At 41.9% G+C, this 27,281-nt stretch overlaps 1 protein-coding gene across 1 annotated transcript in view; it reads right to left on the bottom strand.

Annotated features, from left to right (window-relative positions):
* The window catches only part of CEP170B (centrosomal protein 170B), a 1,277,870-nt gene that overhangs the window by 282,471 nt on the left and 968,118 nt on the right, over nt 1-27,281 (bottom strand). Inside the window, exon 12 of the mRNA XM_044074358.1 lies at nt 17,058-18,788. Within this exon, the coding sequence (XP_043930293.1) occupies nt 17,058-18,788 (1,731 nt within the window). The remainder of the gene's footprint in view (nt 1-17,057; nt 18,789-27,281) is intronic.

Below are 27,281 nucleotides of genomic sequence, written 5' to 3'. Positions count from 1 at the left end.
ATGCGAGTTCTGCACACACATGGCTGTAAGTTTGGTGGGGGTGCTGAGGAGGTGAAAAATAAAGTTGCAACCATTGAACTGATACGCTGAAGGACTCTCATGCAAAATCTGGACAGACGGGTCAAGATGATCATCAAAGCCATAAGCCCTAGAAGTTTTAGAATTAGTGTTGCTGGGGGTTTTGGGTGGGACAGCTCTTTTCCAGACACAGTAATCCCCAAGTTGTGAAGTAACTGGACTAGTTCACTTTAATAAATCAACAGATCCCTGGTTACAGTGGTTAGCAGTCAATCATCTATGTATGGGAACACCCTGAAACCCTGCAGTTGCAGGTAGGCTGTCACTACAGCAATGCATTTGGTAAACAACCCAGGATGGGGGCTGTGATGAGTCCGAAGTGCTGAGCGCTCAACTGAAAATGACTAGCTCCAAGCCTGAAACAGAGGAATGTCCTGGACTGCCTGTTTATTTATCACAGAGATCACTTGAGCTCATCCACTGATCCTTCCTGAGTACAGGAAAATGTACTGAACCATGACCATCGGGAATTTTGTCTGCTTCATGTATTGGTTTAGATGGCTTAGGTCCACAATAGGCTTTAGGTTCCCTGTCTTTGCTGGAACTAAAAATAACCTGGAGTAGACTCCAGATCCTATCTGGTCTGCTGGGACCTGATGGATGGCCCTTTTTATCAACAGCTTTTCGGCGTCTGCTTTTTAAGATTCCATCTTATGGGGTGGCCCTAAGGGAATCCTGGTTTCCATCTGATGTGGGGAGGGAAATGGAATTGTTTATCCTTTGGTTGTTATCAACAACACCCAAGAGTCTGAAGTGATGGCTCACTAGGTTTGAGGATGCAGGGATAAGCACTCTCTGACTGCTTCGAGAGTGCAGCAGTCAGGCAACCCTTCAAAGTGCTGAAAAGAGTTCTCAGACAAGGGACCGCAAAATCTTTGGTTTTGTGGACCACCTCTGCCTCTGGAATGACATCCAATAAAATTATCCACCCCCCCCCCCCCGGCCATGGGAGGGGCCCAAAGAAGCATATTGGTTAAAACCTTGCAATTTTCTGAAACACGCCTTCTTTCTTCCTCATTGATTCCTGCAGAAGGTTCTTTGGGGAGTAGAGATGTGGTTTCCCATGGCAGAAAGGGTCTTACCGTCCTAGTCTCTTCTGGTGAGTGTTTCCTTAACCTTTGGTTGTTCAAACAAGGTGTAATCATCGAAGAGGGTGTTAATGAAGGATATCTTAAAGCCTTCTGCGATACCTGCTGCCTTAGCCATTCCATCAGCTGTGTTGGAAAGCAGATGCACGTAAATGTTAGAGATGGAATTTAAGATGGACAGCTGGGAGTTCATAGTTTTCTGGATATCCACTGGCAAATTACCCGAAAGAGAATTGCTGATCTCTTTGGTCAATTCTCTTTGATAGCAAGTAATATGCACAAGATAGTTCATCGCTCTCAAGGAAAAAGTTGCTGAAGCCAAAGTCCATTTTCCAAATCTGTCCAGAGCCCTGGATTCCCTATTAAGGGGATGGATAGATAAGCTCTCTTTGAACAGTATTTTCTTTGTGGCTGCCACTACGACCCTATAGGGGGTCCTTTACTTCAGTGAGCTCTACCTTTGGTGCAGCCAAAATTATCTGTTTTTTTGGGGACTGGCTCTGTTGTATCAGGCTCCTTCCAGGTCTGTTCCACCACCAAAACAATGAGGGCATTGGGAGGGACCACCCAAGCAGTAGAAGAGCTAGCTCCAAAAGACTCCTGAAATATTGATTCTTCTGGGGGAAGGTTTATCTGTGGACCATCCCCTTTCTTTTTCTTCAATTCTAGAATTTCGCCAAAAGAGACATCTCCGAAGGAGGATATAGGGGAATCCCTACCCCTTCATCCAAATCCGTGTCTTCAGCGACAGATTCCAGGGATGAATCTGAATGCTTCCATTTGCAAGTTGGGTTTCTATGGACCTGCCGTTGGGCAGCCTCTGGCCACAGGTCCGAATCAGACTGCAAGCTCAATGACAGAACTTCCCTTAGGCTTTTGGAAGCTGACTGTCCGTATCAATTAGAAGGAGTGCAGTCTAAAAAAGAATAAGTAGGAAGTTGGTCAGATCTGAATACGATAGAGGCACCTCTCCTCTTGGTCTGGACAGAACCCACTGGAAGGCCACAAAAGCGGAAGTGGAAATCAGAGTCAAAAAAGATTAGAGCCTCTGCAACCATTTAGTTCAGGCAGCAAATGAAATCTGGAGTATTTTGGGGATGGAAGGAGAATTATGGGTAAGGGAGGAGTCAGAGCCCTGGATCCAAATGTTTAAAGGTGCCGAGGTCAAATCAAAGTCCTGATGAAAATGGAAAACATCAGACCTCAAGATACAAGGAAGCTGTTAAAACTGCTGCACAATAGTGGTTGAATCTACTTAGTCCAGAAGATTCTACTGCATGATCTCCTCCTCTTCTTGACTGCAAGCCACAACCACACACAAATTATATACATGTACGTACATGCACACAAACACACATGTCTCTTTGCTATTCAATTATGTATGATGTAGAGTATGATATGCCATCTGAGACTATACAGAGAATTTATGGAAGTAGAACAAAAAACGTTCTTCCCACATCTTTCTCAGAGAGCTGAGAAAGTTTAAATTTGCATTCAGATGCTTCTTTCTCTCTGATGCTGATCTTTCCATTATCCACAGCTCAGCTGTCAGCCTCACAGTCATGCCAGGTCCAGCTCAACAACTGCCAATGTCACTGCCTGCAGCACTGCTGCTGGTATCATACATACCCTTTGCAGCTGGCCCTTCCAATACCTGATTTTCAGCACTCAATTTTATTGACACTAGCACCGTTAGTAGTAGCACTGAAACTTTGACACATGACTTCTCCTTGTTGTCTGCCCCATAACTGGGAAAGATAATGGAATTTCTGGCATGAGACCATTTTGCCCTTTGCTACACCACAACACCAATGTCAGTTGCTCTTCTGTAGCTTCCTTCTGTGCTGACATCTGTTATTCTTTGTGAAGTGTTTAAACCAATTATATACAATGGCAGGCCAAGCCCTTATCTGCCCCCATACTAAAGTGTCACCCAAGGTCCCTTTCACTCACTGTCAAAAGAATTTTGGAGTCTTCTGATTCCAAACTTCCACAATAAATGCCCAGGAATGCTCTTGTAAAACCAAACATATGCAGTTACCTTAGTGGCTACTACAGAGGACCATGACTATGAAAGAAGATGAATTTTTCACCTCCATAGAATACCCCAAATTAGAACATAGTTACAAATGACACAGACAGAGGGAGATTTGGCTTTCTCACCCTCTTCCATCTCCCAACAGTCTGCTGTTTTACCCAACTATCCTCCTGGCTGGTCATACCAAACATCTTATGGAAGAACCAAGCTGGTCTGAGTGTTGCAACTGACATGAGTTAGAATAGTGGCTTGGGCTTCTGTAGGATTTGGCATGAAAGGATAGGAGTGACTGGCCGCTGCCTGCTTGCCAATCCTGGGGGAGGCACAGTGCTCTGACCTGCCACATGGGTGACACTTAGCGGAAGCACTAGGTGTCTTTCCAGACAGGCTTGGGTCTATCAAGCATGTGCTTCCAAGTGCATTCACACTGCGAGTCAAAGAAAACCCAAGGAGAACAGCTATAGTGGAACTTGGAAGAAAACACCAAAGGGGTTGTTAAGCCTCCCTTCAGAACCAGCAAGGCTGGTCCAATCCCTATCACCAGACTCTTACTGTGAGTAGCTGAGGTCATATGTGACTCCTGGGCTGGAACAAATGGGCTGCTGGGTTCTCACCTGCCCTGGATTCCCCAGCTCCCTTGACTGCAGAACATACTAGTTCAATGACCGCAGGCAGAGGCGCCACTAAGCTCAGCCCTGCTGATAATGAAAAATAAAACCAAAATGTTACATCACACCATTTCACCTTGCTCTCCAAATCCTATCACAATGACATATTGACATTCTGACCAGACATCTTCAAGGAAGAACAAAAACATCCTTCAAGATGTGTACTTAATGAGGATTATGTTTAGTTCTCCAGATTTAACCATGATGCACCCTGTCAAAAACAAGCAGCAAGACAGATGACTTGAACTACCTCAGAAAAATAGCCATCCAAGAGGTGTCACAAGATCAGACAGGCTTTGGATAATATTCCAGATTTTTTCTAGTACCAAAGAAAACAAAGGATCTCAGGCCCACTTTGTATCTCCAGTACCTTAAATGCCTCTATTCTAAAGATGCCTTTCCAATAATCATAATGCAGTCTCTATTCTTCCTTGATAGTTTGTTTGTTGTAATGGTACCCAAACAAAACTCTAAGCAAAAAAGAGACAATCACCGTTGTAGCTGTACTTGCACTAAATCCAATTTGAAATGTGGCATTCAAGTTTTGTTACATGTATATTTTAAAATTTTCTTACACAGCCGCCTTTTGCCGTTTCCATGTGATTCTAAAATTAGTGTGTAGACCACAGACATGCACACAGACACACACACACACACACACACACACACACACACACACACACACACACACACACACACACACACACGCTTAATAAAAAAAAAGAAAAATGCCCAAATTATTTTCAGTTCTTATGGAATACTACACGGCAAAAATAGGTTAACAAAATAAGAATGACTAACTAAAGCCATTCTTACTTGCAGATAAATCTTTAGACTTTAGGAAGGTACAGTTCTGTAAGTAAACTTACCATAACACTCGATGTTCAAATAATCACTGTTGCAATGCAAGGTGCAAGCTTCAGGGCACCTTACATGCACCCAAACCATTAGGCCGCTCGAGCTGAGATGAATAAAAAGATAGGTTTGGGGCAAAGCCCTTCACAACTTTCAGGCCAACAGAGAGAGTGATGTTGAGTCCTAAAAGGACACTAACTAAGAACAACAAAAAGTAAGTATTCATATCCTGGCATAAACAACACACCACAGAAAAGTAGTTTTGTACCTACCATAAATGTAGATGTTCGAGTGCTCATACAGCTGCAGTCATTACAGATGGGTTATTCTGCCGTCAGGCGGGTCCTCGGTCGGCCGAATTCCAAAGTCTAGGTCCGGCGTCGGTTGTCGTCGCTTCTTCCCTGACGTCAGTGCGGCAGGGGTATAAAAGAGGCAGCCGACGCCATTTTCTTCAGTTTTTCTTGCCCCAGATGTCAGGTGCCCCCAGAAGGAAAGCAAAACATAAAGTTATGCAAACATGCAATATAGAATAATCAAAAAACAGTAGTTGCAAGCAAATACATCATAAGAGAATACCCCAAATAGGTTGTATGATAAGGTGTTTGTCATAAGGATTGTCCTAAGAGGGGATGGAGGGGGGGTAACCTGGACTGCAGCTGTATGAGCACTCGAACATCTACATTTATGGTAGGTACAAAACTGTACTATGTTCATCGTGCATACAGCTGCAGTCATTACAGATGGGAAGAATCCCAAAGCTAAGTAGGGGTGGTAGGCACTAAGTGGAACTAGGAGGAGCGAGGATGCCCTGCAAGACTGCTGTGGCAAAACCCGCTCTAGATTTAGAGAATAGTGGAAGGTGATAGTGCTTGGAGAAAGTGTGCACTGAACTCCAGGTGGCTGCTTCCAAAATGTCCTTGGTAGCGACCCCCCTGAGGAAGGCTGCAGAGGTAGCTGTGGCTCTGGTGGAGTGGGATCCGATGCATGCAGGCACAGTTTTTCCATGAAATGAGTAACAAAAGCATATGCAGTGGGCTATCCATTTTGAAATTGTCTGCTTGGAAATAGCCTTTCCTTGAGCACCTGTAGCATAGGACACAAAGAGTTGCTCGGATTTCCTGAATGGCTTTGTCCTGTCCAAATAGTAACGAAGTTGTCTGTGAATGTCCAAAGAATGTAGTAGTCTTTCCCCTTTGTTTTGTGGATTAGGATAAAAGGTAGGTAAGTGGATAGTCTGATTCAAAGCTACACTGGATACTACCTTTGGCATAAAGGTAGGGTTGGTTCGTAAGGAAACGCTGTCCTGATGGAAAATGATGAATGGTTGCACAGCCATGAGGGCCTGTAGCTCCGAAACCCTGCGTGCTGAGGTGATAGCCAGAAGAAAGGCTGTTTTCCATGACAAGTATTGTAGTTCTGTTGAAGAAGCTGGCTCGAAGGGAGGAAGGGTCAGCTTTTCCAATACGAAGTTGAGGTCCCAAGCAGGGACTGGTGGTTTCCTTGGGGGTTTTATATTCTTTGCCCCTCTGAGGAACTGCCTTAAGAGAGGATGAGAGAATAAAGGAGGATCTGTGTTGTATTGTGCAGAAATGGCTGAATCGTGGATCTTGATGGAGGAGAAGGAAAGTCCACTGTTTAACATCTCATCTAGGTACTGTAAAATTTGAGGTATATTTATTACCCAAGGATTCTGGCCTTTTTCTTGATTCCAGGCACAAAATCGTTTCCATTTGGCGGAGTAGGTTCTGGCCTCCAAGATGACATCCTGCACCTCCTTGGAGAGGAGAATCTGTTGGGAAATCAAGGAATTCTCCATGCAGCTAGATTTAGGGTTTTGAGCTGGCTATGAAGGGTTTTGTAGTTGTGCTGGGACAACAGAAGAGGGACTAGAGGTAGGATCCATGGTGGGGAATGTGTCAGGCTCTTCAGGAGCGGATACCAGTGTTGTCTTGGCCGGTCTGGAGCAATGAGAATCATTTTCGGCCTCTCTGCTCTGGCTTTTAATAGAACTTTGGGCAGCAGAGGAAGAGGTGGGAAGGCATAGACTGTCAATGTTGTCCAATTGAAAGAAAGTGAGTCCACTTTCCAGGCCTGTGGATGATAGGTCCTTGAACAAAATTTTTTCAACTGGCAATTTCTGTGGGTAGCAAAGAGATCTATGTCTGGCTGTCCCCATGCCTGAGTTATCTTTGTGAAAACTTGAGGATGTAACTTCCATTCGTGTGGATCTGTCATATTTCTGCTTAGGTTGTCTGCCAGTGTGTTTTCCTTCCCTGGCAGGAATTGTGCCTGTAGTTGAATTTGCAATTCCAGTGCTGTGTTCCATAGGGTCATGGCTTGCCTGCACAGGGGGTATGAATGAGTTCCCCCCTGTTTGTTTACGTACCACATCACTGTGGTGTTGTCTGTCCTTATCAATAGCTGGCCTGGATGCAGTAGGTCTTTGAAGGTCATAATAGCCTTTTGCACGGCTAGCATTTCCTTTTGGTTGATGTGTAGGTGCTTCTATTTTCGGGACCATTTTCCCTGAATGCACTGATCTGTCATGTGTGCTCCCCAGGCGTAGTCTGAGGCGTCTGTTGTGATGATTTGAGTTGCTTGAGGTACACAGAAAGGGAGACCTGTGTTTCTTTGGCAAGCTTGAGCCCACCACAAAAATTCCTTTTGAAGGCATGGAATGAGTGGTATAATTGCTTCCAAGCTGTGGCTGTGTTGAGACCATAAGTTTTTTAGATACCATTGAAGTTTCCTCATATGCAGCTTTGCACATGGGATTAGTAGGATGCAAGATGCCATGAATCCCAGAGCCTGCAGTACTTTCCTTGCAGTTAGCCTGGTGAAAGTTGCCATTTTGCTGAAGTATTGAGACAGTTGCCCTTGTTTGTCTGGCGTGAGGTAGGCCATCTGGGTGGTTGTATTCAAGCTGTCACCCAGGAAAATTATTTGTTGAGAGGGTATTAGTTTTGATTTCTTTTTGTTGACTGTGTATCCCTGGACGTTCAACAGTTTTATTACAAACGCCAGGTGCTGCAGCAGTATGTCCTTGCTGTTCGCTTGGATCAGGCAGTCGTCCAGATATGGGTAGATTTGTATCCCTTGTAGTCTGCAGAAGGCGATTACTGATGCCAGGCATTTCGTAAACACTCTGGGCGCAGTAGATAAGCCAAAGGGCAATGCAGAGAATTGGTAATGGGTTGAACCTGCAAGAAATCTGAGGTATCTTCTGCAATCTTGTCTGATAGGGACATGCAGGTATGCCTCCTTGAGGTCCAATGTTACCAGCCAAGACTCCTTGCCCAGCATGGGAAGAAGCTGCTGTAATGTGAGCATCTTGAATTTTGGCACCTGTAGATATGTGTTTAGGATGGATAGGTCTAAGATAAGTCTCCAATCTTTGTCTTTCCTTGGTACCAGGAATAGTCTGGAATAAAACCCTTGACCTTGTTCTTTTGCAGGTACCTCTTGAATCGCTTTCATGTCCATGAGAGCTGAAATTTGTTTTTGTGCCTCTGCCCTTTGATTTTGTGGCAGGTTTGGCATGCCTCTCATTTTTGGAAGGGTGTGAAAGTGGAACCTGTAGCCTCTGTCTATAATGTCCAGAATCCATTTGTCTTTTGTAACAATATGCCAATTTTTTGAGAATAATGCCAGTTTTCCGCCCAAAGGTGCTGCCATTAAAGTTTTGCTTGGCAGGTGTAGGAGGAAGTCATTGTGTCTGTTTTCTAAAAGACTGTGATCTATCTTCTCCACCTCTTGGGGTTGGTGCTTGCCACTGTCTGGCTCTGAAAGATCCTTGAGGTTGCCCTCTACCCCTTGGGCGTCTGTATCTGCCCCTTTGAGGTCTGTCCATGGCTGGAAAGGACCAATTTTTTGAAGGCCAGTTTCTGCTGAAACGTGGAGGTTGTACCTGCAGGAAATCTTTCACTGTTTGCATTGATTTCGATTTTCCTCCATTTTCTTTAGTACCTCCTCAGCTTTAACACCAAACAATACATCTTTTTGAAGAGGTGCATCTAATAATTTAGCTTTGACATGATCTGGTAAGGTTTGCTCTTTGAGCCAAGCTTGCCTACGTATAACAGACCCCGTAACAGCAGCTCTACATGAGGCCTCTAAAGCATCAAAACCACACTGCAAGGTATGTTTACCCACTTGCTCTGCACCATGCAACAAATCCTGCAACTCTTTTAAATCTGGTTGTTCTGGTATTGTCATTTTGCTTTTCAGCTGAGATATCAAAAACTGTTGATACTTTAACATATGGAACTGACAGTTTAATGCCCTCATGGTTAAAGTGGCCGAGGTGTACATCTTTTTCCCCCACCTTTCTAAAGCTCTGGAATCTCTCTCTGAAGGTAATGGGTTTTTAGCAGTAGAGGCCTTAATTCCCTTGGGACCCTGTGAAATAGTTTCTGGGTCAGCAGTATGGCTTTTATATAGGAACTGGTGAGAATCAGGAACCTGGTAATACCTGTCTGGTTTAACAGGAGCTGGAGGCAAAGAATCTGGATTAAGGCTGGCTTCTGTGTACACATCATCCAATATATCTAAAACAGGAGGGATAGCCAGGGGCCTATGCTGGGGGAGCAGAAGAAATTCCCTGAGCCTTTTCTTGGAATCTGAGTAATCTTGGCCTTCCCAGTGAAAGTGTTCCCTCAATGTATGCAGGGTTTCCCCAAAAGAGTAGTCCTCAGGGGGGGAGACTGAGGGAATAGACTCCTCTGCATCAGAGTCTTCGAATGGAGAATAGGCATAATCCTGGTCCTCAGATAGTTCTGAGGTAATAGAAGCTTGATCTGAGGAAGGGTAGTCTTCCTCTTATCTGGGCCTTTTGTCAGAGGGGGGTTGAGAACCCCTGATAAGAGTAATCAAATCCTCAGCCATTTTAAGCATCTGCTTTTTAGGCATGGGGCCTTGAGAGGGGGTCTGAGGACCCTGTTTTTTGGTTTTCATGGCTGCTTTAGATTTAGTGAAGGCTTTAATAGAGAAGGAGGAAGGCCTGAGGACACCTTGAGAAATGGCAGGCCTGTCTAAATTCTGAGTTTCCCCACCAAGAGTGGCGTCGGTATCTGCAGTAGGAATGGGGACCGAGGAGCCTGCAACCACGGGTACTGAAGACACCGGTAATGTAGTGTCATCGGTACTCAGGGGCTGCGTAGGCGCCTCGCTGAGTACCGGAGAACCAGTAGTCGGCCTTAGCGTGGTCTCAGTAGACGGAACGGACCTCGTATGTCGGTCCTTATCTTTGCGTCTTTTGCTCAAAACTGGAGTCGGAGTATCCGACGACATAATATAATTAAATTTTTTGCCAAAATAGTGAAGGGCGAACTCCACCCAGCGCTTAATAGTGCGCTTGTTGAATCTAGCACAAAAACGGCAGGCCGAGACGTCGTGGTCTGGGCCTAAGCAAGGTATACAGAAAGAGTGGAAATCCTTATGCGGTATTTGCTTCCCACATGAAATGCAATTATTAACTTTGTCTGACATCAGTCTGAGGCAAGAAAAGTTTCCCCAATGGGGTACTGAGCTTTCAAGAAGACTTCGGCTGAAATACTTTCGTAAATCTCAGGAGCTGGCCGACCGGCACTTGCGAACTGCTTCTGCTTCGAGCACCGCGCGGCAAGAAAGACTGAAGAAAATGGCGTTGGCTGCCTCTTTTATACCCCTGCCGCACTGACGTCACTGAAGAAATGACGACAACTGACGCCGGACCTAGACTTTGGAATTCGGCCGACCCGAGGACCCGCCTGACAGCAGGATAACCCATCTGTAATGACTGCAGCTGTATGCACGATGAACATCAAGGGGATAGATGGAGGGAGCAGCTACTGCAGCAGTGATCATTTGAATATCTACTATTAGCCAACTGTTGATCCTCAAAAGCCCACAGAAGAGCATATTCTTCAAAAGCAGGAAAGTTCTGAAGGGCTTAGTGCCCAAACCTGTCTTTTTATTCAGCTCAGCTTGAGATAGCTAACAGTTTCGGAGCAGGGAAGGTCCCCTGAATCTTTAGAAGCTAACCGTCTGTTATATCCTTGCCAGGATATAAGCAATATAGCTAAAGCTACTGTAGCAATGATCAGTATAATTAACAATAAATAATTTCCACTTGAAGTGTACTATAAACAGCAAATCACAAAACAGAAATTCACTACAAGGAAATACAGTTGTGCAGAAAAGCCTCACTATAAACAAATTAAATGTATGTCCCCTGACACACCTAATAATAGCACCTAAAAAAGCAAATGCCTGCTGTAGAAATGATGCATAAACAAGACCATGAAAAAACTGTCACGTGAGAGCTAGACAAGGAGGTAAACAAAATCAACTAAGTTCCTAAATGCCCATAAAAATGAGAGACAAACAAGAACCTGGTATGTCTCCCACTGTTTTTTTTTCAGGTACTCGCAGGAATTATAGAAATATTTCTCTTTCTCCTCACATTACTGCCTGCCTCCTATCTTGTATTAATTAGTTTTACTGCAGATCTCTCTTAAGATTCTATTCTCTGTCTCTCACTTGCTTTTCATTATTCCATCTTGACGTGACCTTCTTCACCCCTTCTTCCACAATTCTCTCTCTCCCACCAATTTATGTGTATCACTTACTTTCCTTTTGTTTTCCAATAACAGTAATTCATTTCAGGAGATTTCTGAAGATGTTAGGTCAGAATGTCAACATTAATTTTTATTTTTCAATTTTTACCTTGCATTCATAAACCTGTTTTGTTCTGTTTAGTACATACAGGAGTAACACATCTGGCTAGAAATAAAAATGTATGAACCCCAAAGACTTTGCAGTGCATGGAGTGTCATGACTACTCCCCAAAAACAGGAAAAGACAACTTTGTTAAGCACCAGTCTGACATAAAAAGGTCTCAAAAAGTGTGGCCCAGTCAAGTGTCTTAACAGCTTTTAAAGTTGTTTATCCATCAGAGGCACACTTCCCTTCTGCACACTGTCTTTACTGCAGTGCTAAGCTATAGGACACATAGCTCTTCTACATTTTTTTCATGGGGAGAAGACCTTCTGGTTAATCTTTTTTGTGACTCTCAGACATGCTAATCTCAATGACGAAAGACTCATTATCGACTAATTTGCATATCTGAATCGAAGCAGTAGTACATCAGAGCAGCTAAAACTGTATGTACTATACAAAACCATGATTAGGCTTTTTTGACCATAAGTAGTTGTTAAGTGCTCTTGCACTTCAAAATCCACCTCTTGGGCTTCGCTTTCTTGTATTCTTGAGCTGAACGTCTTGACATCCATGTCTCAAACTTAATCAAACAGCAGGGACTAGAGATCCGATCATAATCCTCTATTAAATACACATCTTGTATGATATTTAATTTAAAGAGTACACCCATACTTTTTACTTTGCGAATGCGCAGAATTAGAAGGCTGACAAGTTAACCTCCTGGTGGAAATCAGGTAGTTAACACCTGCACATCAGTGTAATACAGGTGTAACTGAGATTGCACCATGCTGCACATATGTGAGTGCAACAGAAACTACTGGTGACAATGCACAATCAAACAGTGAAAAATTAGGACATCCTCACACCACAGCAATCACTCACAGGCCATTGCCTACCTACAACCCCAGACCCATTAACCAGAAGGTCTTCTCCCCTGTAGAAATGGTGACCCATGTGACAGTTTATTTCTTGGTGCCACTACAGCATATACAGGGATATGAATGGACAAGCTTAAGAGTATGGAAGGCTGGAGGCCAAAGTGCTAGTGGAGAATGAACTTAAGTAACAATACCACATTTGCTCTGTATTCTTCTAAAATAAGCTCCACAAACCCTGCAAAACTTGGCCCACTTTCTGAAAGCCTGCACTGCTAAAATCTGAAAAGATGAAACCACAAGTCAGGAGACTACATATCCCCAGAATTCATGAAACAGCCTAGCATGAGTCATACAGCTTACGCTAAAAAAGCCCTGGTCCTACAATGTTGTTTTTGTGACACAGAGTCATGCTAGTCTCGATGAGGAAAGACCTCACCATCAACTAATCTGCATGTATCTGAATCGCAGTTACTACCATGACGTATCTGCTGCTCATGTACACATCTGCATTCCCCCATTCACTCTCCAACACATATAAGCACACATTCAAACATAAACGCACAAACACAGACACACACACATATGTGCGCACCACAGTCTCTGTAAATGTCCTTGACTTGTCTGCCAACTTCTTATCTAGTTCTCCTTCCACCCCCCCGTCGGTCCCCATACTAGATGAAAGGCACAAGGGTTTAGGGTATTCCCTGGTGGCTAGTGTTTCCCCAGTCCTCAACCCCCTGTAACAGTTTAAGTGCTGTTATAGTACTATTGAAGTTTCCTTAGTGGATAGTGCTCCCCCACCCCCCCAATCCCTATAGTACCATAAGTGCCAGTATGGCACCATTGTTGTTTCCCTGATGGCTAGTGTTTCCTCTCACCCCCACCCCTGATCACATTATTGCTGTCTGTGCCACAATGGGACTTAAGTTGACAATCCCTGGTGTCTAGTGGCTCCCTCAACCCCAATTCCAGTACTGCTTCCATGTAACGTAGTTGAACATAGCCAACTACCTAAATGTTGTGGGTACGGCCATGCCGATCTACAAATCTGAGCGATTTCTTTAATTGCTCAGAGTGTAGATGCCTCCATGGAGGTAGTTCTGGGGAAGAGAGAGCACATGGCTAAGTAATGTATGCCTCTCTTCTGGACTTCCTCATTCGCATTCCACACAGCTGTAGAGACAGCCCTACCTGATGCTGTCTGTCTTCTTGCTACAGCACTATGCAGCACCTTGTTAGGGCTGTTCCTAAATCCCAAAAGGTTACTGTGATGTGCACACGAAGGTGCACACATCACAGTACCTTTCTGAGTTCCACTGTCCAAGTCCCAAGATTCTGAACATTTTCCACATGATTCAGGGTTCAAGAAATGCACTCAGTATGTGATCTGAAATTGTTTCATACCACACTTCTAGGCCTATGCCAAGCAACTATCTATTCTGATCAGTCTAGAGAAAGCTAGGGCACAGGGATGCTCTCTCCTTCACCACTATTACAAAAATCCACAGATGCTGACAGTCATTCCTCTCTAGTTCTCTTTGTCTTTCTTAGTGAATAGCATTAGCATACCTCTTCTGTCTTTCCTGAAACCAATGGCAATGAAGGGCCCACAAAATCTTTGTCAGTGCTGAATGCTACTGGTTTCTTTTTTAGCCCTTTCATATGACCTAGCTGAAGTCAACAGGACTGACGCTTGACTTTTTCTAGTTTATGGTACTAATACAAACCATCCAGCAACATTATTACCTACTGGCACTCAATTTTCACTCCTTCCAAATAACTTTCTGCAATCATCACCTTCTTTTATACAGTGATTCCAGCTTCTTGTTTAACTAACCTCATTGTTAAGGAGTGATCTCAAAAAAATCCACATTCATCTTTATTTTGCTGGATTACTTATTCTTTTGTTTAACAGCCTCATTTTACTTTCATGAATGAAGTAACTGGCCTTTAACCATATAGGTTGATGCCTACACAGATGTAGTACAGTTGTGTAACTAAACTTACCATAACATCACTGCCGCAGTAGCCTTAGTTATAAAGGTTATATCCTACAGACGGTACAAGAAAAGGTTAGCTTCCAAAGCTTAAGGGCAGCTTCCACGTGCTCAAACCATCATCAGGTCAGGAAGAGCTGAAGAAAGCAAGCAATTTGGGTGCCAGGCCCTTTAGAGCTTTGAGGCCAACTGTAAACTGGAGGGTGCAGCACTGAAAATATCAATGATAAAAAAATACAAATGAAAGCCCTCAATCTATCAACAAAAACAAACAAAAATAATAGGGATGGAGGGAAGAAGCGACTTCTGCAGCAGCGATCATGCGAAAGTCTACTGTTGTGATAAGCTTTACTTACACAACTGTACCATGTTCATCATTTGATCACTGCTACAGCAGCCCTAGATATGTAGGTAGACTACTACACCTTATACTGACTGGGAGGAGGAAGGACGAGGGTCCAGAAGCCCCAGGAGAGTGGCAATAGCAGTAAAGCTGTCATTTACTTCAGCTCTGCTCTGAGCTGATAATACTGTGGGCATGAGGAAGGTGTCCTTAAGCTTTGGAAGCTGGCTGGCTGTTACATCCTATGCTGGATATAGCTTGTACAGCTAAGGCTAATGCAGCAGTGATCAAATGATGAACATTGTATTATTATTTTTTTGTCAGATCTGCACTTATCACCTTGACACTATGCGATTAGCTGTTAACATTCCACATACAACTTGCCACATCATGTATTTGCAATGCAGAGTTAACCATATTACCCATTTTAGCAAACAACAATGATACTGCTGTTAAAACAGAAGACAACAAAAAGGATCCTGGCTACACAATTCACATGAGCTGAGGACAGATCATCAAAGCTGCTGTAAGCAGACGATGCGGCACTACAAACAGACTCTGAACAACAACTTCAGGAAATAACATGGGACCAAAACTAAAAGGTACATGGGCTGACACTAAGTAGATAAATGACTGTGGTAATGGCAGCAAACTGGGGAAATCAGAAGAAACTGAAAACTGAGACAGAAGAAAAATGGTGGAACAGCTTAATAGCTTCAAGTACCTAGGAGGTATACTTTAGGAGAACAGAAGTCTGAATGAAGAAGTTAAAGCTAGAATCAGAGGTGCTACATCTAACTGCCACATTTTTAGGGGTAGTGACTGACAAAATGCCAAAGAAGCTGAAAAGTAAAGGTGTGTAAACAGTGGTGCGACCAGAGTATGGCACAGAAACCTGGGCAGTGAAGGTAAAGCAATAAAGAAGCTTGAGATAATGAGGTGCCAGAGATGGGTAATAGGATACACACTGTGGGACACATAATGAAATGAGGACATCAGAGCTGAAGCCAAAGTAGCATCAATTGCAGAGAAGGTCATGGTGGCTCAGTTACTTGTGCAAGAAAGCAAAAACGATTTGGGAGTGATAGGAAGAAGGCAAGAGGAGATGAAGATGTCCATCAAGAGATGGAAAGACTGCATGAGAGAAGACTAGCGACAGTCTGACAAGACTGTCGAAGAAGGCAGAAAAGTGGTTCTGAATCACGATAGGTAGCGACAGTTGACACGGCACACTGACCCCATGTAAAAATAGAGAAAAGGCAGTTGATGACTTTAAGGGATAAGGCAGAAAACAGAAACTCCAAGGTGAATACGGTGCTTATTTACTGTGCCAAACAGGATGCTCTGATCAAATAATTAAATGCTTACCAGTTGTCTGCTAACTTTATCAAGCAATGTATTGAGTGGAAGACAACATAGAAGCTCTTACATCAAATGTTAAAAGGCTAACTTTGATATTCTTTCCAACATTTTGGTTACTGTTTGCTGTATTACCACAGGGATCTGACTGCTCTTCTCTTAAGCTACTCCTCATGGTTTAATTGTTTAGGTTCATAAGTATTTACTAGGCTAACGACCACATTGGCCTTTTTAAGCCTAGCCATGCATCCCACATCTCTAACAAGTTCCATTATTCTTGATAAGTGTAAGCATGGGCCTGGGAGATGAAGCATTTACAGGTTACCTGTTTGCATCAGAGACATAGGTGCCAAACCAGGGATGAATTTCTGGTTTCCCATCCAGTTGTCCAAGTTGCACTTGAATTGGATTAGGGAGGAACTCCGCTTCACATGGATGGGGAGGCTGTTCCATAGACAGGGTAGTCTCTGCGATACACACCTATCTCTCCAGCAGGTCCTATTTATATCACAGACAAGGTTTAAGTCTTTAGAATGGGTAATTCTGGTACTGTTTGTTTTGTGGATATGAAGGAGGTCCATCAGAGTGGGGTCTGACAATGCCCTGTATGCCAGGCATAGATATCCCCTCAAAAGCCTGTAAGAGACAGAATACAGAGATAGGGCCGGTCTGCATAGGACATATTACTTATGCCCTGTATTCTTTTAGTGAGGAACCTCTGTGGATGTTCCTTAGCAGCTGCCTTAATCTTGATGTAACCCTCATGATAAATGAAGGGAATATTATTAGTTACTTGAAAATGATCACCAACATATAATCTTCAACTGCACTTATTATTACTTGGTAGTGCTCTTTTCAATGCTTACAGTTCTTTATGAGTTTTGTTAAAAATGAAATAGCAGAGAAACCAAGACAATACCTACTTCAGCTAACTCAGGCAATGGGTGCTCCTGTCTTGTGTAATAGCCCAAATACTTAAGAAAATGCTTGCTTCACAAATGTATGTATGTACACTACTGAGAAAGTTGAACAAAATATTTAAACAATGACTTACTGGATGAAGTAGAAAACTTTGTACTAGTGGAACGAGTGTGTGAGACAGTCTGCTTTACAACTTGTCCAGGACTTCTTCTAGGTACTGCTATAACTGGTTTTCGAATTGTAGTGCTTAATTCTATACTGCGCCCTGAGAATCCTGATTTTAAAGCTGTCGTTTCTGAGTCACTAGGCACATTAAAAGACCCTGCTCTTTTTCGGGGCATAGCAAGGATATCAATCCTTGAAAGCTTCTTCACTTCTGCAGGTTGTTTGGAAGGTGCTGAACTTGCAGAAGATTGTTCTGCATGTATTGAGACTTTATCTGAATCAGCACATTCATTATCTGATGCTTCTAATCGAGAGCGACGTAACCGTGAAGTTCGGGTAGGCCTAGGTGCTGACAAGCTATTGGATCTTGTGAGGCCCTGTTGAACTACAGACTTTGAGCTCTCTTTTGTAGACTGAGAGAAAGGCTTTTTCCTAGACAGAGGTCTTGACATTGGCTGCTCATAATCAGAAGTGGCAGTTTCAGTTACTGGTATATGGGGAAGACTAGAACACTTTTCATCATCTGTAAGATCAGTAGATCCATGGGTCCCAGCACTCCGTTTCAAGTGGAAACGTTTTGTTTGTTCTCCTTTAGTACTTGTATCAGATGTCTGAGTTCTGCGTTTTTCTGAAAGTCGTCCAAGGGCACCTGACTGGTTACACTGATCCTGTATAGAGGGAGTTGAAGATGACTTCTCCTTTTGTAAGTTACTGTTAAGGACCCGCTTTTCATTTAAAGCGGCATTTTTACCACTTAATAAACTGACTGTGCTGGCAGTGTCAACGTCAGATTCCCCAGACAGAGAGTCCTCTGTACGATTATTTTCCACAGACTGTGTCTGGGAGCGGAATTTGGCTTCAAGTGCTGCTAAAGCAGTTTCAGTTTCTTTAAGAATATGTTGGGTATCGTGACTATAATCTACAGTGCAACTTGAAATGTGTGGAAGCATACTGACTGGAACATCACGGCTGGGTCTTTCTTTGGTGAAGCTTTCTTGCCGGATTAAATATGTACTAGGATCCTTTGTTGGTATGTTATCTGGATCTTGAGAAAAATTTTTACTCAACTCTCCCACTGGTTTTCCAGTGCTTTTGCTAAATGTTCTGTTGACATTCTGTACATCAACCTGTTTTGTGGAGTGTGCATTAGTCATTACTCTTGTGAAGTCTTTGTTTTCATGATTTACATTAAGCAGTCGTTTTGATGGGCTTCCCATTTCCATCTTTTCAATGTCCGTGTAGCAAGTAAGTCCAGCTTCATCTGCAACTCTTCCATTAGTTGCCCGGCTTACCTTTAATTGTTCATCTGTTTTAAGATCCTTCCTGGTTTTATCTTGTTTAGGTCTTTCTGTACTTGATAAATGTTTATGTTTCTTGGACCTTTCCACAGCTAAACCATCATCTGATTTGCTATCATCACTAAGGCTATCAGGATCTAAATCCTCTTGAATGATCAACCGATTTGCTGTATCCTGCCTTTCTGTCCTTCCATGTTTGATATCATTTGTCTGAGAAAGACTGGAAATACTATAGCTTGAAAATGTTTCTTGGGTAACAGCTATAACAGCGGCTGTGGTTTCTGATTTGTCAGTTGGTGGAATCTGAGGGAGAATCCTTCTTGTTCTGGAAGACACATTTGTACCAGGTTCAGCAACTTCCACAGCTTTGCCAGATGCAGTCACTTGACTGAAACCTCCATCTATAAAACAAAGAAAAATATGTGATGAATTGTATTCTGCATGCTTTACAAATACTGAAACAAATACTTGCACTGATTACTTAAATTATTATTTTTAAAGAATTAACTTACAGACATGTAGCTGTGGTCATCAGTATTCAATAATTCAAAGTGTGTGCTTTGACTTGTTAAAAGGAAAAAATGACTTGCTATGATAAGTGCTCTTCTTCCCTCAACAAACGTAGTATAATAAATCTTTGCTAACCCATATTTTTCTCTTTGCGTCCTGCTACCAACTACTATGATAAAAGCATGCAAGTAAGCAAAGTCCAGAACTTGGCTTCATGGGTAGAGTTTATGAAGAAAAAGTTTGCAAATATCCGTACAAAAATATGTGGATCCATAGAAATAACTTACTTTAAGTCATTTTGTTTTCCAAATGTACCTCATCCTCTTCAAAGGCTGAGGTAAGCTTGCATGTATGCAGTATTAGAAGGGGAACAGCATCTTTTACGAAGGAAAATGGGGTTTAAAGAACGGCAAACAATCATCTTCATCAGCTTGTCCTGCTAGTCCAAGCATGGACTTCAAATGACAGCCCTGGTAAGGTAAACGTCTGACAGATCTTTTCATGAGAACACCTTTGACCACAATAGCGGTACCTGTTCCTCTTAAAGGCTGTGCATTACAACATCTGTACAATGTTTACCAACTTCATTATAAGCAAAAGAAATAAAGAAATGCAAAATATTAACCACTCATCAAAGGTCCATTGGCTGCTGGATGAAGGGGTTGAAAACCATCAAAACTGGTAAGGAAAGACATAAAACCGTTTACATCTTTGACCTTTTCAAACAGCAGGTCGCCGATACCTTCTCAAGATTCACCATGTAGAACAATCTTCTAGTGCCGTTGAAGGTACAGCAAAGAAGACCGGCACTGAAATCAATCGACCACAACAAATCAGTACTGTCCCCTCTACGGAAGGGCTCCTTGATGATCAAAGGACAAACTTATTTCTGAAACAGTTCAAACAAGGTGCTTCCAATAAGAATGGTAGTACTTCAATCTCACACTCACTCTGCCACTCACTTTTTACTACGGTTGTAAATGATGATGATGAAAGAAATTCCAAGTAACAGCCTTATCAACAACTGCAACTACAAACTTGAAAGGCCTTAGCATAAGAACAGTTTGACTGACAATAATAAAGCATGTCATAAAAATGATTCTTTACTGAATTCAGGTGAGTAGTTTCTTCAAAACTCAAACAAAAGACAGGCTGGTAAAGCTTCAGGCAAAACAGGTAGTACTAACAACAGAAGGCAGGCCTTCGAGGAGCAGATTTTTAGACCCGAGCACTTCATACATGTCAATTCATTACATCCAAGTGATGCCTTCACGTGCTTCTGCAGTTAACTCCTACTGACGCCTCTTGGCATCAAATATTGCTTGTGCATAGCTGCATCAATAATTCTAAAACCATTGCTCTGTACAAGGTATTAAAAGATTTCATTGTAAAGCTTACAAAATGGCAAACATAACTGCATTAATATTTCACCTCTGTCTAGTGCAGGTAATGACATTAGTTGTTTTTTTATGATATTAATTTATATAGATATAATTCCCAAATTTTTAAAATATCTCAACAACCAAGTAACACAGACAGAAATCCTTAGCCTCATATGAAAGCTCATAGCTAGATGAATAAAATGTTGGTCACAGTATGTGTGTAACTTGAGTGATTGCTGAGATATTGCAAGCTGTTTACAAAATATTACAAACATAATAGTTACTGGGTTTACTGTGACTTATAAAGTTTGGTTTAAGACCTAGAACCTAAACAAAACTACCACTATAAAAATGATTTGCACTGAAGAGTTTGCCATTTATACTTCTTTCATACCCCTATGGTTCCAGAGATATGAACATTTGTTTGAAATGTGAAGACAATTTGATTCTGTCAAAAGGCTTAGGCTCCACCAATTGGAATTTACAGTGCAAACTTCCTGAGCTCCACTGCAGTGAATGAGTTAAGGTAAATCAGAACTTAGAAACAGCTGCCAGTACAATATCTAGTTAGCAATAACAGCTACATAACATTTTTCATTTGGAAGAATGTGTCACTTTGATGGACAGTTTACCAGAGGTTCTCTGTCTCTGCAGAGATGGTTCCTTCTGCAAGTCCACTACAACAGAGAAAGAGCATCTGTCTGTAGTGTTGGCAGCCTAAGTTTGGGAACTAACTTGGGCTGCCAGTAGGGCTTGACAAGGGGACAGAATGAAGCTGACAGCAGGAAGCACTCCTATACCAATGTGAGGGAGAGGAAAGAACTTTTGCTGGGGCAACCTCTGCTGGAGACCAGGGGCTTCACAGGGCAGCTCAGGTTTCATACAGTGTCTGACAATGATGTCATGACATCGTTGCACTAGCCATCTCTGTAGCTAGAGTAAATGACTGGCTGCCCAAGTATGACGTCTCCAATGACTCCATGCTCACTACTCCTTATCAGATTCCTCACTTCCTAGAACTAACAAAGAGGACCACTGAAGTCACCATCCCAAGGAGTTGGTGTGTGTGTGTGTGGGGGGGGGGGGGGGGGGATGGTCAAATTTGGGACACCAAGAAATCAGTATTTGAGGGAGTCAGAAACAAGTTAAGTGTGAGAGCCATTCATTCTATGTGTTTGATGGGTTGCAGGGTGTGCAACTAACAGTAAGAAACTGGACTACAGGGGTAATCATGTTTCTGCTTTTTATGCATTTAGTGGATTCACAACTAAGGTGGTTTACTAACTGAGACACTTTGCCCTGATAAGCGGTATTAAACTAATACCACTTTGTTCATATCTTTGCTTTACTTAACAATTAAATATCTATGTCACACTTATGTAATACTTTAGGCAGTGCACACTTGCAAGCATTGTGCAGCAACATTTCATAGCCCCAGTCCATAAAAAGGTTAAGCACTGACTCGAGACAGAAATTAGATGGTAAGTACGTGAAGTACAATGACCTGAAAATTATGAATGTGTGCAATCTTAATATTTACACTATTAATTTGCCCTACAAGGAGACTTTGTGGTAATTTACTTTATCAAATGAAAGATTACACAATGATGAAAAACATCTCACTGCTGCCTTTGCAGATGTTTGTACCTGTTTAGCAGTAACTATGATTTTTATGCAAATGATTTTTAGGCATATCAGCAGATATTCAAGCTTGACCAGTAATGAAATATGCACGTTAGCATAACTCATATTTCTGTGCATATCTCTAGCATTGTGCACTTAAACGGATTGTGATTAAGCATTTCACACATGCAGTCACCCAGTTCTGAATGGCTTTTCAGATGAATGGGGTCTTTGGTAACACAACATTTTTGAGTTTTGGGGCTGGAAATATTATAAATGCATTGCATATGTCAATTAAATTAATAGCTTGGTACTTCATGGTATCAAATGAAAGTTTACATAATGCTGCAAAAGCCATCACTGATACAAACTGTCTATGAACTACCACTCTGCAGATATTTGCACTTGTTCAGTAATAAAATATTTAACATCACACATAAGCTTACACCCAATGATCCCCCAAGAACAAGCCCATAAGGCAAGCAAACACTTTATCTATTACTCTTAACATTGGTGCGTCTATTGTATGACACACACATACTCCCCTCACCAGGCTCGACAAAGAGAGGATATTGGTTAGTTGCCTACCTGGAGCTGGGATCTGCAATATCATGCACATGCTCAAATCACTGCACCACAGCTACTGATATGATCCTATCACAGTTTATGTAGGTGTAATTGACCTAAGGCATACCTCATTGAACTATATAGAAACTGAAATTATGGATCTCTCTGAATATGTGTCACAGATGGCTATGTGCCTTGCATTGAGCAGCATTCTACCTTCACCAAGGATGATGTCACAGTATGAACAGAAAATGAATGTTTTTAATAAGTGGATTAGCTTCTTGTGTCACTCCAGGGGAATTCAATATCTGTCAGCATGGGAGGACATGGTGAACAGACCACTTTGCTTTGCCAAGGATGGTCTGCACCTGTCCACCCTGGGCTTTTGAATATTGGAAATACTTTACCCATCTCCTTGGAACCCTGTTTAGGCAATGTCAAAATGTTACTGCTCAATGCTAGAAAGATAAACAAGAAATTCCACACTCTACAAGCTCCACTCACTCTGGAGAATTTAGACATCTGTGCTGTTACCAAGACTTAGTTTAAAGCCACAAAAAGTACTCCGGCAGTGGAAGGCTACAGTGCTTCCACACATTTACACCAACAGCAGCACAGACAGGTGCTACAGGTGTACGTTTCTCAATCTACATTAGCAGTAAATACAAATCTAGGTTGGTTAAACAGGCTGATGCTCTGGAGTTCATCCAAATCTAAGTCTCCATAGACAAGTCCTATCCAGCTACCAGTCACCCTATATGACCCATGAAGCTCTCAACTCTTACCTAGACCTACCAGAGGTGCTCAACATCCAACCAAATACCCTACTCATGGGAGTCTTTAACTACCCCACTACAGATTGGGAAATGTACACTGCCTTTAACTCACAGGCACAATGTTTCATGGACTTATCAATACAAACACCTTGGACCAGACAGTACACTCTCCAAACAAAGGAATAAACATATTGGACCTAGTACTCACCAACATGAGACAGCACTGCACCACCAATGTCACATCCTCATTGGTGAAGTTGGACCACATAGCTGTATCCCTCAAAATAAAAATCAACCCAGAAAACCAGACTAAGCCAGTAACAGTTAGGGACTATACTAAAGCAAACTACATCCTATTAACAATACTTTGTCAAAATGCATGGCTCCCAAACCCTGAGAACACTTACTTAAGCATAATTACTTATAGAAACCCTCTAAAAGCATATAAGCAGTTGCACTGAGGCTGCCGTACCTATCAGAAAAATGCCAAGATCTAACACGAAAAACAAACCATACAGGTGGAATCTGAATCAGAAGCACCAACTCTCATAGAGACAAGACCTCTCTTACTCAACTAAACAAGAAACTAAGAGGTATAATAAAGTCCAAAACGGTCAGTTATGAGGTCAGGATAGCCTCCCAAGCTAAGGACAATCACAAGGCCTTCTTCAGTTATGTCAGGAAGTAATACTCAACAGTGTGCAGAACTGTTGGTAAATGGCACAGCCTTCACTGACTGTGGTAAGTTAGCAAATCTACTGGCTGATAAACAACTTCATCCCCACTCCCCCCACTAACCCATGTGAATTCCCTTCTATCATGCCCCCCTAACTATCAGCAGGAAGTAGGTCCTGGAGGACAAAACACTGCTTCAATGGACCCCGACAATATCCCCTTGTGGCCTCCTAAAAAGCCTAAAATGTGATGTAGCAGGATCACTTGCTACACTCTTCAACTATATTATCAAAACAGGTGACTTACTAGGTGAATAGGTTATGTGCTAGGAGAATGGAGGTCTGCGACGGTCATCCTTCTTCAAAAGGGTAGACCATCAACTGACCCTAGGAACTACAGACTCATTAGTCTAAGAAGTCTAATATGCAAAGCCCTGGAACGCTCAACAAAGACACTGACAACCTACAGACACTGGTGCTATCCCAGTTTAACTTTGTTAAGAGACAGTTTTGCCTACTCAACCTCGAAGAGTTCTTCAAGAAGGAAGAGGGTCACCATGGCTATGGATTAGGGGAAAATGGTGCATACAGTCTACCTTGACCTAGCCAAGGTGTTCGACACAATATCTCACTCAGGTATTGTTGACAAACTCTCAGAACTAGGCAAAAATCCATACGTAACTCACTGCATTGCCACCTGGCTCATTAATAGGACACAAAAGTCAAGATCAGTGAGACCACTTCCACCAAGAGACTGGTCACCAGAAGAGTACCCCAAGACACCATGTTGGGTCAGGTCCTGTTTGGCATCTACCTCTCAGAAGTCAAGGCAAATGTCAAAGGCCTTTGGCTCACCAAGTTCGCAGGTGACTGCAAATTGAGAGCTATCACAGATTTCCCCCCATGACACCAACATTCTACAACAGGATCCAAAGCAAACAAATGATTTGTGCAAAAAAACACTGATTAAAAGTCAGTGCAAAGAAATGCATTATAGTGCAGTTTGTGAAACTGTTCACCTAAGCTAAATACTTCATCAATAAAATACACCTAAGAGCTGACCCAATAGTTAGGGATCTGGGAACATATGTGGAAAGTAATCTGGCATTCAACCAACATGTAGCCAAGATAGTAAAAAACTTATTCTATGTCACCCAATTCATAAGCAAGGGTATGACACCCAGTTTCAAGTAATTAATAGTAGCACTGTACTTGGCCCTTATCAGACTCATCACTGAATACAATGCCCCTTTGGCATGTACCTAACCAAGCACTTGCAACAACTGGAATACTCTCAAAGGTTCCTCACCATAAGAATTCAGGGTACAACTACCGTGCCCTACACACATCACCTTAAGGTTCTCTCTCTGTACTTAGTCTCCCACAGATCTATGCTTAGCATGCAAGGCATCCTCATGTCTAATTCTGATGGATCTGTTGAACATCCGCAAGGCAAATAGTACCCGAAACACTACATCCAAGGACCTGAATTTTGTCTGCGGCATAAACAGAACCTGCTGGAGGGACCAATGTGCATCTCAAAGGATTCCCCGATCTATGAAATAAGCTCCTCATCTATGAGAGTTCATTCCCAACTCTATTTAAAAGGAAACCTGATCACTGGAAGGGAAAAAGCAAATGTACCCCTGATCTGACCACCACAGTAAGTAAATTAATTCCCAATTAACATACCCTCCACGTAACCCTTAGTTACCTCTTTACTAACATACCTGACCATAAAGGCATCCAAAGCAGCTCTGTAACAAAACTGGATTGGGTTGCAATGCTGGGCTTGTAAACACCCTCTTAGTCGTTAGCTTAGTAAAAAACCTATCAATCTATGTATATTAGCAAAATTATCATATTTCTGTACATATCTCAGACATTGTGCCTTGGCTGGATTGTTATTCAGTATTTCACATGCACAGTCACCACAGAAGTCATGAATGGCTCCTCAGATGAGTGGGGTACTTGGTAACACAAAAAAATTATTTTGTTCTAGAAATATTATAAATGTATGGCATATGTTTGCAATTACATGAATAACTTCAACCAGAGGGTATTTACATGGAACTCCATGGTATCAATTGAAAGTACATACAATGCTTAAAAAGCTTTGCATTGATAGTTGGCATCTAACCAGCACTGCATGGCAGGCATTTACATTTATTTTTCTATTAAATATTCAGATATGCAACCTACACATAATTATGCAAATATCTCAAAAATGGAGTACCATCTACAAAATTGGTTTGCAGCCAAATAAAGATCACATCTGCCTGAATAAAAAAAAATAATACTTATTTGCATGACTATAATAAATGAATATATTATCTAACTAGTTATAAAATATAAAATTATTACTGCCTGACTGACATATTAATGTCACCATTGTGAAGAGCAGCATGTACTAAATAACTTTCCTATTTAACTTTTTTCAAACTTTTATTTTTTTTTAGATATATACATTTGTTTACAGCAAGGCTGAAAAACTGCATTCTCAGAATTTTAGCTCAGGCAAAGGCTGTTCAGGCATGAACTCTTCAGGCGGCAGTTCTGAAATTCCACTCAGGCTAGGTGTGAAAGTGTTAACAAAAATGTAGATTTGTTAAGGGGTCTACAGACATTTCTACATGTTGTGATGACTAAGAGTGTTTCCCTCATCACATGGATGTCTGAGAATAAAACACTACGAAATGAACTAATTCTCAGACTCCTTAAGATTTTCTTTATAGATCAAGGTGACCTTGCTTAATGACACAGCACAAATCTGATGCTGTCGACCAAATATAAACACCACTGACTTTGATGCTTTTGGTGAAGACCTTTTGGCTTTGCATTAGAACAGTACCTCACAGGATGCACAGTAGCAAGTCCCGCCTAAACCCAGCCCACCATCCAACAACCGGTGACGTCTTTGAATACGGAATTAATATTCATATTGATGGCATCATGTATATTAATAGTGTATTTTTTCCAATATACTTTTTATTTCTTTTCCAGCCAAAATAAACAGACATTTACAGCAAAACATCAAGTAGTATTGAATACAATAGTTTTCACAATACTTCATGAAAAAACTTACATGAACTGATGTAAAAAGAAAAGAAAAAGAAAAATACAAACAGAAAACAAAAAACTGATAAATTCACCATTCTTTCATGTTCCAGGGGATAAAGAATTCTAAGTTTATCTGTTAATTCTGACTTATATGTTACAAACCCCTGTTTCAGAATCAAGCAAGGTTATTATCATTATAACAGAAGAGTGTATTGTGGCACTATTTTGTGGCCCCATTTATGAGTTTTGATTTACATAAGTATGGTAACCTTACTTATAGAAGGTTTAGTGAAAACCCTAAA

This window comes from Protopterus annectens, chromosome 6.part0, assembly GCF_019279795.1.
Source record: "Protopterus annectens isolate FY-2018-M chromosome 6.part0, PAN1.0, whole genome shotgun sequence".
NCBI lineage: Eukaryota > Metazoa > Chordata > Ceratodontiformes > Protopteridae > Protopterus > Protopterus annectens.
Note: the sequence above shows the minus strand (reverse complement) of the source record. Positions and strands in the feature narration are given on the sequence as shown.